The following is a 15,827-nucleotide window of genomic DNA, read 5'->3' as shown; positions in this document are numbered from 1 at the left end:
TCAGATTTGGACATCTCTCACATTTTTTAAGGAAGGCTTAAAAAAAAAAGTTTCCCAAAGCTTTTGATACAAGGTGTGAATTAGAGCTTTCTAATTCGGTTGAATCTGATAGTAATGTAGTCAGTATTTCCAGTTGTTTCAACAACATTTATATCTTGCACTAAATCTCAGTTGCCACTTAAGACTTCGTGAAGGTACCTCTGGTTACGAACGGGATCCATTCCGGAGCACCGTTCATAACCTGAAAGGTCTGCACCCTGAAGCGCCGTGTCTGTGCATGTGGGCAACGCAATTTGGCACTTCTGCGCATGCGCGTGGCGTCATTTTGCATGTCTGTGCATGTGCGAACCGCCGGACCAGGAAGTAACCCGTTCCGGTACTTCCGGGTTCGGCGTGTTCGTAACCCGTGATGAATGCAACACACAGCGTTTGTAACACGAGGTACGACTGTAGTGTCTACTGGATTACCCCTATGCACTTGCTTATTGACACTCAAAGAACACTAAAAGGTTAATGAGACAGGACTTTCCTTTGGAGAAGCCTTGTTTCTTTTTTGGCAGGATTTGCCCTTCTTTGTGCTTGATAATTTTATGCTTTCCAACAATTTATCTGGAATATATGTTAAGCTAACTAGCCTCCCATTTTCTGGATCCATTTTTAAACATTGACATAACTTTGAGCACCTTACAGTCGTTTTGTACAGAGGCTGACCTTAGGAACATGTTACATTTTTGTGAGAAGATGAGCAATTCTGCATTTGAGTTGTTTAAGAACTCTTGGAAGGATACCATCTGGGCCTAGTGACTTGGTTCTTTTCAGTTGTCAGTAATGTCTAGAACTTGTCACTACTATTTGCCTTGATTCCATAGGCTGTCTTCCTGAAAATGGCAGTTCAGGCATGGGTATCTGCCCTACATCTCTGAAGTTGTACAGTTGTGGAAAGAATGTACCGTATTTTTCGCTCCATAGGACGCTCCGGACCATAGGGCGCACCTCATTTTTAGAGGAGGAAACAAGAAAAAAATATTTTTCTGGCTTTCCTCCTCTAAAAGCCCTGTTTTGTTTTGTTTTTTGTTTTGTTTTTGAGGATCAGCTAAAAGTTTTGCAGCTTTTTTTGCAAAGGGAAAAGCCCTGGGGTTTGGGGTTTGTTTTTGTTTTTGGAGGATCAGCTAAAGGTTTTGCTGCAGTTTTTGCAAAGGCAAAAGGCCTTTTTTGAGAATCAGCTAAAGGTTTTGCAGCTTTTTATGCAAAGGGAAAAGCCCTAGGGGTGTTTTTGTTTTTGTTTTGAGGATCAGCTAAAGGTTTTGCAGCTTTTTTCAAAGGGGGAAAAGCAAAGCTCCTTTTGCAAAGGGGGAAAAGCAAAGAGGAAAAGCCCCATTTTTATGGGGTTTAACTCACATTTCTGAAAAATCTTAAGGAAAGGGAGCCATTTCTACTGTTTTCAGACAGATAATCTAATCAGCCAGTCACATGTCCTGGGGAAACAAACAACCTCCCTCTGCAGCACATTCAACAAAGGAGGGCGGGGCTGAAAGGAAGCCGGGGGACTCTTATCTCTCTCCCGATCTCCTGCTGATCAGCTGCTGAGGGGGGTCCTTTCAACACTCCCTTTTCTCTTTGTAAAATAAAAAGCACAATCTGCTTTTGGCCCCTGGGCAATTCAGCTCAAGGGACCACCATTCGCTCCATAAGACGCACAGGTATTTCCCCTTACTTTCTAGGAGGAAAAAAGTGCGTCTTATGGAGCAAAAAATACGGTACCTTGTAACTTGTTAAAAACAACATTTGAGTGGACTATTGCTTGAATCCACAGATAAGTGAATTTTGTAGAGCTACAAATCCAAGATAGATATATGAAGAAAAGCCAAGAAATTTAGAAAAATGCCTAGTATCTAGAAGAGCACCAGAAAAATAAATACTCTATGTACTGTCTATCCTTGAACTGTGTGTGTGCACGCGTGCGCACGCACGCACGCACTCACACACACACCTTTGCCAGAACAAGGAACCCAGGGTACATTTATTTGGATCCATCTGCATTTTAGTTAGTTGCACCTGTAGTTCTGCTGAGTCTCTGGCTGGTTGTTGACAACAAGATTTGGACTATAAATAGTTTCTCTCTTTTTTACCATGACCCCACTTCCAAGCCTCTTACTCTGTCTGAGCATCCAAGCCCCAATGCCTTTCTTACATATTCAGACCTCCAAGATGTGCATTGGGAAACCCATAGTGAACTTACATGTCTCCTAAATGGCTCATCTGCATCAATACAAAGGATGGAAATAAACCTCCAGAATTGTTTACAAAATACCACAGTGAGTATGTGGATTAGTTCCTCATACAAAGCTAGATTCTCTGGTAAATTATTTCCCAGCATGCACATTGCTGGTGCTGAGCAAACAAATAACTGAAAACTCAGTAGGAAGCTGCTTCAGAACACCAGGCTAACACTGTCCCTCAGCTCTCCCACTTTTTATAAAACCAGCATAATTTTTATGGGTTAAGATCCACCCCACCCTGACCGACATATGTTGAATTGTGGCAGCACTAGCATAGCCACAATAGTGCAGCTCATGGGAATTGTAGTCCAGATCTGGAGGGCACCAGCTTGGTATTACATGATTCCTAAAATGGACTATCATCTTTATACAGTGTGTTACAACAGAAAGGTACTTGGGGGTGAGATGTGATGTCAGTGAAGCTTCAAATAGAAGGTTGTAGATACCTCCTAGTAACAACAAAGTTTAGCAAATGATAATTGACTGGTGTAATGTAAACTATGCAAGTAAATGTGGGCTTAGACTTTGTAGACATTTTTGTGTTCATTCAATGATACTGTAGCTGTTTAAGGGGAAATATTTTTATTTTCAAAAGCAACATGCTATAGTCTCAGTTCCTTCACCTCATTTTAGAGATGCTGTTATTACATTTATGGTAGAATGCAAACCTGACATAGGAACATTAGTTGCACCCCATAATACCCAGTTCCAGTTGTTGCACTTTTACTGGTGTTTATCCTAGTAACCTCAATGGTGGCAGTATTTAGTGTGTGACAATGTTAGGATGAGAATATTAATACTTTACTTTTTTCAACTGAATTCTCATCTCAAGTATTGCATTTGTACTACATTTTTAGAGATGTGCTTTATCTATAAGGGCATTTTACTATAGTTATTATCAGGGTTGAAGCTACATTTGTGGTATGTAAGTATTTTTTTGTGAGCACTGCTGAATTTTGTATATGTTACAGATTGGCAATATGTTTTGCATAAATGCTCCAAGCCAAGGGGATCACTGTTTTGAATTTCTTAATTCTTCTGGGATGTTGAGAAGGGGTGTGCATCAGCACAATATGGAAATACTTCTCTTGGCAGAAGCTAGAATTAAACTGCTAGGATACCAAGATAAATTGCTAGTCCAACTCCCTGCTAAATCCAAAAATCCATTGCTGTAGTGAATTTCTAGTGTCTTGCTGGAGCTCATTGTTAATGAGAACTCTGCATGTGCTCTGTAAGTATGTGATACTTTGACTTTACTCTGCACTTTAGATTCATTCCAAAGTAGTACAAAAACAAATATTGCTTTAAGCTGACTGACCTCCCTAGGCATGGGATTGAACAGCAATATTGGCTACAACATGTGCAAAAGCCAAATTAGTTCCTGGAACCTTTGCCATATATAATTCAACCACATGCCAATATTCAGCCATTATGTTTTCCCAGAAGATTCCTCAAGGAAACATCTTTAACCAGTAATCAAGCTTAGTTCACATTTCCTGGGAAAGGGTCACCATCATCTCTATGAGAAGCACCTTAAGTCTGCTGGCTGCTAGTTGTGATTGGCCAGAGACCCCTTGTGAGCATCCTGTCACTCTCTAGCAGGAAACCTATAGAATCATAGAATTGTAGAGCAGGAAGTTAACCCAAGGGACATCTAATTCAACTCCCTGCAATGCAAGAATCTATATTGATATGCCTGGTAGTGACTCAGAACTTGACTTCAGTAGCATTTACTGCCTCTTCTTTTCTTAAAGTTATCACTTTTTGGTTGTGGTACACTGCCCATCAATAAGCCCCTTTGCTATAACTGGGCATCTTGCAGATTCCCAAGCTATTCAACTGTTTGGATGCCCCCAAAAGGCTGCTTTTCATGCCTGTTCTTCCATATGTTGTTTTATTTCAGTCATGTATCTGATGTGAAACACAAGAAAAGCTTTTCCTATTTCTTAAACTTTAGTATGAGGAACCCAGGATCATAATGGGGCATGTTGTTGTAAGCGTGGCTCTATTGTTTTCTTTCTGGAAGAAGAGTATGAGGTTGATGAGCCCTTTCAAGGTAGTCTAGCCATTACATGAGTCGTTGTGTCAAATACAGAAGGCCAAGCATAGCATATGGAGGAATAAATCTCTGCGCACATTCTCTATTTCAATTTAAGCTTTGTGATGGGCGTTATCTCTGTTGACTGAACTGGCAGCCCCTCTGGAATGTAGAATAAACATTCTAAATGTCACTCATTGCTTGGCGTATTTTGAAGCTGGCATGTGATCTGCACAAGACACAGCAAAAGGAATCCCAGATGCGTCATGCTTTTTTAAAGGGAAGAAGCATGTAATAAAATGACTAATTAGACTACTAATGAGCGCAAAGAGTAATTAAAATATTTTTGCTTTTTGCCAGCACCAGACTCTGAAATGTTTTAAGTCTCAGAGGGCTGGAATCTAAACCCATTATGATTTATTTTGAAGCATATGAGCCAATTTACAGTTATTACTGTTGCAGGGGGTGGGTGGGAGTAGGACTCAACATTTGCCAGCAGTGCCTCTTACGAAGTGACTAGGGAACTGGTGCCTGAAGTTTTGTGGTAATTCTTACACTGTTGAGTCCCATCACATAGTCCTATGCTCATCCCTAGTGATCCATCCCTTCAGTTACCTTCTCCTAGAATGCAGGTTTTGCCAGGTGTTTCTGAGTATGTGTTTTCATTCACACTCCATATTATGCAGGCTGTAGTGTGTGACGAGCAATGAGTAGGAGTAAGGCAGACCACTGAGCCTGTTTATCATGGTTTAAGTTTAGCAAAGCAATTTGTAAGGAAACCTTATTACAGAAGAAAAACATTCTTCCAGCTTAATAACAATTTCAGCCGGGAGATTGTTGAGTCTTTGGGTATATTAACCAATAGGACGAGAGATTATAATGTTTTGTGTTAAAGCTGATATGCGTGAAGCTCACTTTTAAATTGTTTTCCCCAGCAGCTGCCTCCTCATAGTGAGTCAGCATCTTCTCTTCATACCACTTCTAACCCATCTTTCATATTTCACTCAGTGAAACATGCAGGCAATTATCCATGTAACCACCTGGTGAGATTTCTAGAAAGCAGTGTCTAGGGCAGGGGTAACTGGCCTATTACCCTTTAGATGTTTTTTGTTCCCTCAGACCTAGCCAGCATGGCCAATGCAGTTCCAACAACATTTGGAGGATCATGGGTTAGCCACCCTTGGTTTAGATACACAGAGAGGCCCATTCTCGCCCATCTGTAGCCCGGGGCAAGCATGCCTGTATAAAAGAGAACCTGCCCTAAGGAGAAACAGTGTTAAATAGTGACAACCATGAAACAATTGCAGTTCAATAATGAGAAGAGATACATAGCTGCCATGTTCTGCTGGTGGTAGCCTACCCAGCATTCTGCCTTAGAGCCCTAATTAGCCATATGTAGCTACCAATACACACCATAGACCCTATGTAGAGTGGGCCTCTGTGTACATTATTGCCACAGGACTTTTGTCTCTGATAGCTGAATGTTGGAAGAGTGTGCATATGTTGCTGAGTCTGATTGTGTCCCTTCATATAAGACGTTTTCTCCAGGTGTCCATCTGCAATAACCAATAGCAATGTAGGCACCATGCTATTTCCACGCTTCCTTAAACATGGCATCTTTGCTCCACAGCAGGGCTGTTGGGGCTGGTCGCTGCATACAAGGTAGACCAAACAAAACGGAAAGCTTTTGAAAAACAGGTATTGCTTCACATATCCTTTGCCAAGCACAGTATAGAGTTGTGTGTATGAACTCCATAATACATCTGCCTTTATGCTTTTGATAGACAAGTTCACTACCTTGCCCAATATTTAGGCTAAAGACAGAGTCAAGGGAAACAATGATACCTCCCATGGCAATTGTTTGCACCATCTAAAAAATACTTACCTCTCTTGAAAAGTATGAGTGTGGAAGCAAAAGTCATGCGTTAAGCCACCTTCAAGTAATTTATTTAGTGTAATTTAAGACCATCGCAACTCATGTCCCGCTTCTCACAACAACTGCATTGTTACTTGAATGATTTCCCTACTCATAGCATTTTAAGAGGCATGCATGGTTCATAATTATTTCATATGTTTACCTTGAAAATTTATTTGGCAGGTTAGCGGGCTTCTACAGAAATTACAGCTAGCCATTGGGAAATATGGACAAAGTACATGTAGTAGATGAGCAGTGCAAAGTGGACTTATTTATGTTGTACCCAAAGTAATAGTTAAGGTGCCTAAGAGGAGCACTGGTGTCTGTGGTTGGTTAGAATACATCCTCATGGTCTGTTTGCTTACTTTTATGCCTCCTGGGCTGCAAATCTTTAGGCAGAAGTAAGGGTGTCTTGGTGAGTGATCCAGAATGCTTGAAATTCTTAACTGACTGGCTAACATGTGAATAATAAAAACAATACAGTTCCTGCCTGCCAGCTTCTGACCCAACCAGCACAATACAGAATGAGAAAGAGATGAGAAAGGAAGAAGAGGCAGACACACACCAGTTATTATCTAAGTTTAAGGACTAGCTGTTTAGGGAGAGGATGAGCCCAAATGTTGTTGTTCTCATAGCAGAACAAGTGGAAAGGCCCTTCCTCTCATCTCCCTCTCTGCTGTGGCCTGATGGAATGGTTGCTGCCATGTGGTGGTTGAGGATTTGGTGGTTGATGGAGTTAGTCTTCCAACAGAATTGATGGAGTGGCCCTGCTTCCCAGGGTTCCCTCTGAATTAATCAGCCATTAGCTTCACTAACAACTGCTTTGTAAATGAATGTCGTTTTGATGTTTATGGATGTTTAAAGAATCTATGTCCCAATCAGGCACTGTTATTGTCCAATGTGAACTCATTATGGCTCATTGAGTGAAGAGGTGTTTTATTTCCATAGGAAAGCTCTTGCCGACATGTGACAGATATGCTGTGTGAAAGGTTGCTGTGAATACCTGCTTTATATGCATTGTGACTGGTAAATGGTCACACTGAAGTGGTTAATCTTTGGACCTCTGCTATCTACTCTGGCAGAAGTCAAAGAGCAGTGATTTAAGAGGGGTGGGGGATGAGAACTCGGATGCATCACTCATCTTAAATCTACAGCCATGCGTTGCAGCAGAAAATTAGCTTATTCTTCAAGCCACAGAGATAGACTGAATTGCTTAATAACCAGAAAGTGATGAGAGATAGAAAATTGAGTGCCAGGGAAGGAATCAAAAGCATTCAATGTGTTCCCTGTTGCAAGCAAACGGAGCCAGATGAAAACAGAGAGGCTGAAAAGCTGCTGAAGGTTCAGCCTACACAAGCAGGCTCTCTTCTGTACTTTCCCCCCTGCTTCTTTAAAACGGGATGTGAGGCTCCCTCAACACAGAATCCATCTACCACACAAAGGATACATCCCTACTTGACAGGAATGAACAGGTGTAACAGGCTGCTTTCTCCTACCATCTGACAACACTGCTGACTCAAATATTTTTCTGTACCCTTAAAAAGAATCTGCTTATACTGTCTGATGAAACTATCCCTTTGTTTTGCATTCCCCCCTGCAGTTTATTTTTGTGGCTAGTGGTTTCTTCCTCTTAAAGCGTAAACTCACTGGTTTATTTTTATGCTCATTACTGAGGAGGGAAAAAGCCCTGACACTTTGCACAGAGGAACAGCAGCCTTATCATTAAAGCTGGGTCAGGAGGAAAGTCCTAGCTGCAGCAACTCCAGAGAGTTAAGTCACAGTTGCCTTGATTATAGCCTATATCGGATTTGTATAAGCATGGTAACAAGAAACTTATCCAATTGAGTTAAATGCTCAGAGGCAAATTATCTCATAGCAATGTACCCCAGAGCAAATTTCTTACTTGGACAAGTACCCATATTTAAACTTTTTAGAGCACAGAACGCTGTTTATACAGCGGCAGTTCATTCATTCCTTTAGCTCAGTATTGCCTACAGAATTCAGGTGTCTCTCCCAGCCCACCTGGAGATGTCAGGTTGAACTTGGATCTTTTTGTATGTATCACATGTACACTTTCACTGAGCTATGATTCTCCCCACAATTTGATATGATGAGTCAGGGTAGTACGCATCATGTTCAAGAGGAAATTAGTGCTCTCATAAAATCTATTTGTTGTTTGCATGAAGCAACAGTAGTAGTAATGTTAGGCCTGCTGACTCTACCTATATTACCACCAGTATCTGGAGGAAGTTGTAAGCAAGTACACTGGAGGAGTACTTGAGTTCTATGGACATAATCAAGGTTGGGTGTCGTCTGTCATCCGGCTGAATCAGTTTAAGTATATGAATGCTCACTAGGAAGAGAGTAATGGCCAAGCTACACATTATGTAATATCCACACCCACATTATATATTCTCTCTACACCCACACCAGTGTTTTTTCCCAAATAAACTTGCTGGCTCAGGTGGCTATTTGCCTCTTAGAGCTTAAAATATGTATATATAATTAAAATCTTATAGCAGAACAAAGCTGTATCAGAAATAAAACCAAGTAGTGTGCAAAACAAAAACAATTTAAAATTAAGAGTCAAGAGTTAAAAAAAAAAAAGCTTGTGTAAACAGGTAAGTTTTTAAGAAGCATTTAAAGGCTCATGAATTGCACATCATTCCAGAGGGAGGTTGTGAATGTTATCACTACAAGGCCTGTAGTAATCTGGTAGTTGCGGAACCACCGGCAGAATCTCATTGGAAAATCTTAAAATTTGCCCTGGTCTGTACTGGAGGTCATGGTCTTCTAGCTATTGCTTAAAAATATGTTTTTCAATTGGCAATACATATGAGTAGTTCGTCAAGCATCACTCTCCTGCCTCCCACTCTCAGACAATGTACTCGGACTCTCGACTTGAGAATTCCCAAAGGCTTTATTCCAAAAGTCATCACATAGTTTAAACATAGATTAAGATACAGGCTACAGAATCGGTAATTCAGAAATAAAACTGTAAGATTCATGGTTGACAGAAGCTAACACATTGTCACAACAGCTGACATGTCCACTTTGCTCCTGCTTTGCAGAGCAGGGTGGTCACAGTCAATCTCATGATTCATGTCCCAAACAATGGGACTGGACAAGCAAGCAGGCACTCCTGTGAGTAGGCTGGATCTGCTTGCCAGCACATTTAACAGCACATCTTTGGAGATGGGGCCAGCTCACTATCTGATTCAGGCTCATTTACCTCCCTGGTTGCCAGGGCAATCTCAATCTCCAGAGGCAGGTTGACAGCTGGGATGTCCAGCAGCATCTGGGCAGACTATCTGGACCCATCCTCCAATTTCCCGCTCTCTCCGATAGATCCTGCCAGGACCACCCCTCCTTGTTTGTTGCCATGGGGCTTTTGACAGTCACTTTTGATTGCTTTTATCAATTTGTTTTTATTGGTTTATTCTATGCTCTGACTCTATAGCTGCCCATAAGGTAATTTTACTTGGATATTTTATTCTCCGTTTTCCCGTTCTCATCCTTCTGTCATATTCATCTCATTTCACATGTTTGGTAGTCCTTGCTATTTATGCATGGCTGTCGTTAATAAGGTGGTACTATAAGGGAAGACTGAAATCTTTGCAAAATTGCTGCTGAGCTCTCCACACCCAAAATACTGGATGAAATCCAGTATAGCGCTAAGTGAACAAGGATTGCTGCTTGTGCAGCAGAACATTCCCCCTTCCCTCATGTGCCTCTTAAATCTGTTCTAGGGGTTGCCCATGCAGATTTGCCGTGGGTGTCCGGGGGGGGGGAGGGGAGAAGGTCCCATTGTGCAGGTGGAAATCCTTGCGCTGACAGGGTGGGTTAGTTGAATACCATCCTATATTTTGAGAACACTCGAAGGGTCAGCCCAAACTTTCTCACAGGGAAGAGGGGTCCCTGAAAATGATGACTTCACCCTAGTCTTTCACTCTGGAGTTTATGGACAGGCACCAAATTCTGATGGAACTTCCTCTGGATGTCTACAATTGTGTTCCATTGAGCAGCCACTCAGCTGCGCTCCACACACTCAGTTCCAGGCTTCAGAAGGCTTAGTGAGTTTCCCAGGGGATCCAAATGATGGCAGATGGGAATACCTCCATTCATAGTTCATTCTGTGGCCTCTTCACAGTTCTCCTTCTCTAGCTACTTGGAAGAATGCTTTATAGCAAGCTCTCTTGCTCAGAAGTTCTGCAGAATAGGACTATGTAGGAAGGCTGGATCTGACTAAAAGTGCAGTCAGTCATGTGTTATCTTTTTATGAAGGACCCCCCCCCCCCGCACCTCATGAATACCATATGCTGCTTCTCCTTACCGTAGGATGGCAGGGATAAAAGGTCATGCTGCATGTAGCTTGGAGTGAATCAATAACTTTTATAAGTGCTAAGCCACACCAAAACTAATTATTTTTGTGGTCCAGAAATACATTAGTGCTGCATTATGATGCTGGCATAGGCAAGTGGCATCCATCAAAGTCACTGGTCTCAGTTGGTGGGGGAGAGCAGCTTGCTTTGAGAAGAAGCTCCTCCTCCTGTTGCAGGCATTGTTAAGGGGAGTGCTAAAGGGAAAGTGGAGGAGCTATCCCTGTTTTCTTCCCATAATACTTCCTGATAGAAATGCTCTAGCTACATACTACTCTGCCCCCCCCTTCCAAGAGAGAAAAATCAGACTCACTGTGAAGTTTTGTTGGTTTACCTTACCCAAGTCCTAGGGTGTGTGAGTGTGTTATGAATGCAATATTTATAGAGGATATCACCTAGGTTGGGGACTCCTGGGGACTTCCAGCTACTCTTGTTCTCTTTGGATTGATAATACTGTTATTTAATATTATTAATGTCCCCCCCTTGAATTCAATGTTTAAGTTTAGATATATCTATATTCAGAAGGATGTGTGTGTTTTGCTCCTCTGTTACCTGTTTGTAGCAGTAGGTAAAGCGTCACCTCAAAAGTATACTGCCCTCCCATCACCACCAAAAATGAAACTTAGTCCTACCCCGGCACTAATTTCCTTGATAAAGCATAGTAGGCTAATAGCCAATGCCTTCTCATTGGATGAATACAGCTGCCTTTTTACAAATGGTTTTGCTTGTCCCCTTTTGCTCATTATGGGACACTGTATTCTGTACAATGATTATATAAAAGCAAAATTATCAAAATAAAGAATTTTAGCATGCTTATGCAAATGTTCTCTAGTAGTTGGAATAAGGAATGGATTCTAAGGGTTCTGTGTGCAAGAGGTTTGGAGAAAGAACTTAGTTTCAAGAACTAAGAAAAGTTTTATGTTAGGGAAACAAGTGCAGCCTTTGTAGGCAATCGTTTGGATCGTTTCTTCATCTCCTTAGTGTTCATGTAATGTATTGACCTCTGCTGTGACTATGAAAGCAGTTTACATTTAGAAGAGCTGTTATCACACTTACCATAAAGAAATCAGTATTTGTATTCATACTTACCTGGCAGGGGAGACACCTTGATCATGAAACGAAAAGGAAGTTCATGCTTTATCTCCATTTGCCTTTGTTTTATTTTATTTTGTGTTGGTCACAAATTGCATTTGTATGTTGTGTGACTTAATTTTATTTGCACTTTTATATACCACCTTGCAATCTGTTGATGGAGGGTGGTTTAGAAATATTCTCAATATATAAAAATACATTTTGATTGTCTTAGCTCCTAAGACTCTAATAGCCTTGTACGGGGATTCAACAATGTACTGAGGAGTAAGTGGAAGTTATTTGAAATATCATATTGTTATTGTCAGCATCTCCAATCAGCTGTGACTTGTTTATTATGCACTTTGCAGATAAGGTTGCTTACATGCTGTCCACCTTTGATGCGATAGTTGGGTCAGAAGTGTCATTAGTATCATATTTTGCAGTTGACTATCTGTTTCAGTTAATATCACATTAGGCCACAGAGAGCACACTTAAGAAGCTACATGCAACTGTATACACAATGCACCATAGACTGCCCTGGCTGATAAAATTTGCTTGGGAAGAACTCAATTTAAAACTGTCTCCTCTAGTATACAGTATTGTCTTAGTGCTGGAGATTTTCTGGTAATATGACTGACAAATCCTCCCAAAATAGTGATTCTATGGGACAGTCATAGGTGGCTCATCTGGTAGGGTGCAGCTGCTACATTAGTTTCTCAGCAGATGGATTACTTTTGCTTACCAAGAAGTCAATACGATGCGAATTTGGCAGTCCTGATGGCATGCTTGCACTGCGCTGACTTCCCTGCCACATCTCCCATCTCCCAGTAAGTAACAGCATCACAACTGCTGGGAGACTAGCATAGCAGCTCTGTTACCCTGGCAGCTGAGACCACATAACACCAGTCCTGAAAGACCTACATTGGCTCCCAGTATGTTTCTGAGCACAATTCAAAGTGTGGGTGCTGACCTTTAAAACCCTAAATGGCCTTGGTCCAGTATACCTGAAGAAGCGTCTCCACCCCCATCGGTCAGCCCAGACAGTGAAGTCCAGCGCTGAGGGCCGCCTTGCAGGTCCCTCACTGTGAGATGTGAGGTTACAGGGAACCAGGCAGAGGGCCTTCTCGGTGGTGGCACCCGCCCTGTGGAATGCCCTCCCACCAGATGTCAAGGAAATAAACAACTATCTGACTTTTAGAAGACATCTGAAGGCAGCCCTGTTTAGGGAAGTTTTTAATGTTTGAAGTTTTATTCTGTTTAGTATTCTGTTGGAAGCCGCCCAGAGTGGCTGAGGAAACCCAGCCAGATGGGCGGGGTTGTGATGATAATGAATGAATAAATAAAATTCTGTTTCTGAGGACAGCGTAATTGAAGTTTGAGAACCATTGTGGCAATTTCTGGATTTGGGTACTGCCTGAGACTACTCAGCACTGAAAGGCCGAAAGATTCCAACAAGCAAGAAGCATCATACATGCAGACATGCCCGATGCCAGCATTGTTTTGCAACTTGGACCAGTTTAGTATGGTGTCAAATAAGAAATCCTAGGTAACCTAGTAACCACCAGATGGTCCTAATTTTTTATTGGTTTTCCATGTAGAACTGATATGTGTAAATATATCCCTTTGAGCTGCTGATTTTAAGCTTTGTCAGCTAAAATGACACCACAGCTATGCAATACAGTAGAAGAAAAGGCTTCTTTGTAACATGTAATGGGGAATATTTTCTCTCTCTGACCTTCACACATGAATGTAAAATTTCTCTCTGTTTCAGAGCCATTATCAACCATTTCAATCCAAAGATAGAGTCTTACGCAGCTGTGAATCACATCTCACAGCTTTCAGAAGAACAGGTGAGTTACATGCATCTTTTTAATTCTGTTATTTCTTATGGTGCACTGTTCAGAAGAGTTCACCCTACTCTGTCCCAGCTGACTGCATTGGAAGCCCTACATTATCCTGAGCTAGGGTTTGGCAACCTTTCAAAATAGCAGCACATGAGCAATAAGTGGGGCATGTGCTGCCACATGGTTAAAGTCTAGGAAGGCAGGAAGAAAGACTTTTTCCAAGACTACCCTGAATTGAAAGAGAACACACAGCAGGGTCAAGGTGGTTTCTCATTTACAAATGTGTGCTCTTGATAAGTTATGACTCTGGAAATGCGCAGTGAGATCTTGGCAAACATGTGGAATGCAACTTAATTTGGGGGAGTGCTAGGATTATTTGAACATATGCAATAGTTGGTGCTGACTTTTCAGTGTAATGGAATTCACTAAGCCATGAATAGCTATTTTAAGTACATTTCTAAATGAGGAGATTTTTCACAGAGAGAGCAATTAGGGTTATATTTTGTTTTCTCATAATTCAACCTGATTCCTCTACTTCCTTGCCTGTCAGAGATGTGTAAATGGGCCTTCCTAAAGCTAAATAGCTTCAGGGAGGAAAAGGTTGACCTTCTTGTCCATTTCATTAAAACACACAGAGAGAATGGGGGCTTAGGAATTTTGAAGCTTGGCAGTAGCTAGTCATAGACTCGGTCCACCCTTCTTTCCCTTCAGTTACAATTTATTATGTTGATGCATTGCAAGATAACCTGAAGGTATGGGTTAGTGATGCAGCATCCTTGTTCTTGTTGGCTTTCCTTCGTACAGTTCCTCTGCAGAAGGAGTACTGCCAAGCTCCAGACAATCTATTCAACTTACTTTTCTTGCCAGGAGTTGCTGTACCCGTTACTATGTTCTATGATGTTGTATTTTACAGATTCTCATTCATCTGTTCACTGTTGATTATATCAGCCTATGCTTTTTTACTTCTTTTTTTAAACCCTTTCAGCACGTGCAGTAATTGGAAATGGGGCCCTGGATGTGGGAGGCTTCGCAACCATGCTTGGCTTAGTCTGCTAGTTTTAAGAAAGGGAAGCAGCTTCTCCCTGTCAGTGCAGTGGAGCATTCATCTCCCAGCAGTTCAGGGAGGTCATGCTGAATTCTTTCATCACCACACGCCTGTGCTTTAAATAAAACCACCAGCAGCAGCAGGCAGCAGGTAATGAAATCAGCTCTGATGCACAGAGCAGTTTGAGGAGAGATTATTAGGAAGCAGGGAAGTGGTTTGATTTCTTCTTTCAAATGTAAGCATTACCCCAAAGTGGCAGAAAGATCAAAATAGAGAGGAGTTAATTAAAAAGAGGTGGGACCTCCAGATGGCATCCAAAGGAGGAAGGTCTAGGCTAGGGCTGTGCTAAGTGGTAGCCACTTCAATTTTGTGCATGAAGGTAAAGCTTTGGAGAAGGGGTGGAATGTTCAGTGAACATTCAGATTTTGTTTACCTTCCTATCTCTTCACTGCTATTCACTGCCTGGTTTTTTAAACTGGATCATCTTCCTGGGAGTAATGAACCTAGCCAATCACAGATCAGGTAGTGAGAGTAATGATTTCACTGAGGGCAAATGAAGCCAGTATATTTGTTTATATTTTTTAGTTATTAAATTTGTATACTGCCCCCATCATCTGTAGTCGTCGGGTCAGTTTACAACATAAAAAATACGAGGCCAACCCCCCCCCCAAGAACACAAACAAATCAATAACCACCCCCACCTCCTTCCAGCCTCACCAGGAACCATGATATCAGAGATTAGGGATAGGAGGGATCTTGCACCTGTTGTCAAGGCAACCAGGCTTGGCTACCTTGGTCATTGCTACATTGGACTGGGGTAGATTCATTGGTTTATAGCCTTTGCTGTCACTGTCCCCACACAATAGGTGAACATTTGAGCCCCCTTTCTTTGACCCTTCAAAAAAAATGAAGGAAGGGCCTGCATTTTATAGATGCTTGAAAGGTTTTGAGAAACAACTCTCTTTGATTCAGCATTAATCTATATGTACATCCTAAGAGGGCCTTAGATCTGCTTCTGCAATGAGAATCATGGAATCATTCTGGATACGGGACTTGGCGCTATTTTTTATTTTTAAGCTAAATATTTCTGAATGCTTCTGCTTTTAACCAATCTGATAATGAGCTAAAATATATATTCCAGTGTTTTTGAACAAATAGCTTGGCTAGATAGAAGAAGAGTTTGGATTTGATATCCTGCTTTATCACTGCCTGAAGGAATGTCAAAGCGGCTAACATTCTCCTTTTCCTTCGTCTCC

At 41.6% G+C, this 15,827-nt stretch overlaps 1 protein-coding gene across 1 annotated transcript in view; it reads left to right on the top strand.

Annotated features, from left to right (window-relative positions):
- The window catches only part of ARMH3 (armadillo like helical domain containing 3), a 118,622-nt gene that overhangs the window by 76,678 nt on the left and 26,117 nt on the right, over positions 1 to 15,827 (top strand). The window contains 1 exon segment of the mRNA XM_033149858.1: positions 13,454 to 13,532. Coding sequence (XP_033005749.1) covers positions 13,454 to 13,532 — 79 coding nt within the window.

Source organism: Lacerta agilis, chromosome 5, assembly GCF_009819535.1.
Source record: "Lacerta agilis isolate rLacAgi1 chromosome 5, rLacAgi1.pri, whole genome shotgun sequence".
Lineage (NCBI taxonomy): Eukaryota > Metazoa > Chordata > Lepidosauria > Squamata > Lacertidae > Lacerta > Lacerta agilis.
The sequence above is the reverse complement of the archived record's forward strand: the minus strand, read 5'-3'. Positions and strand labels throughout refer to the sequence as shown.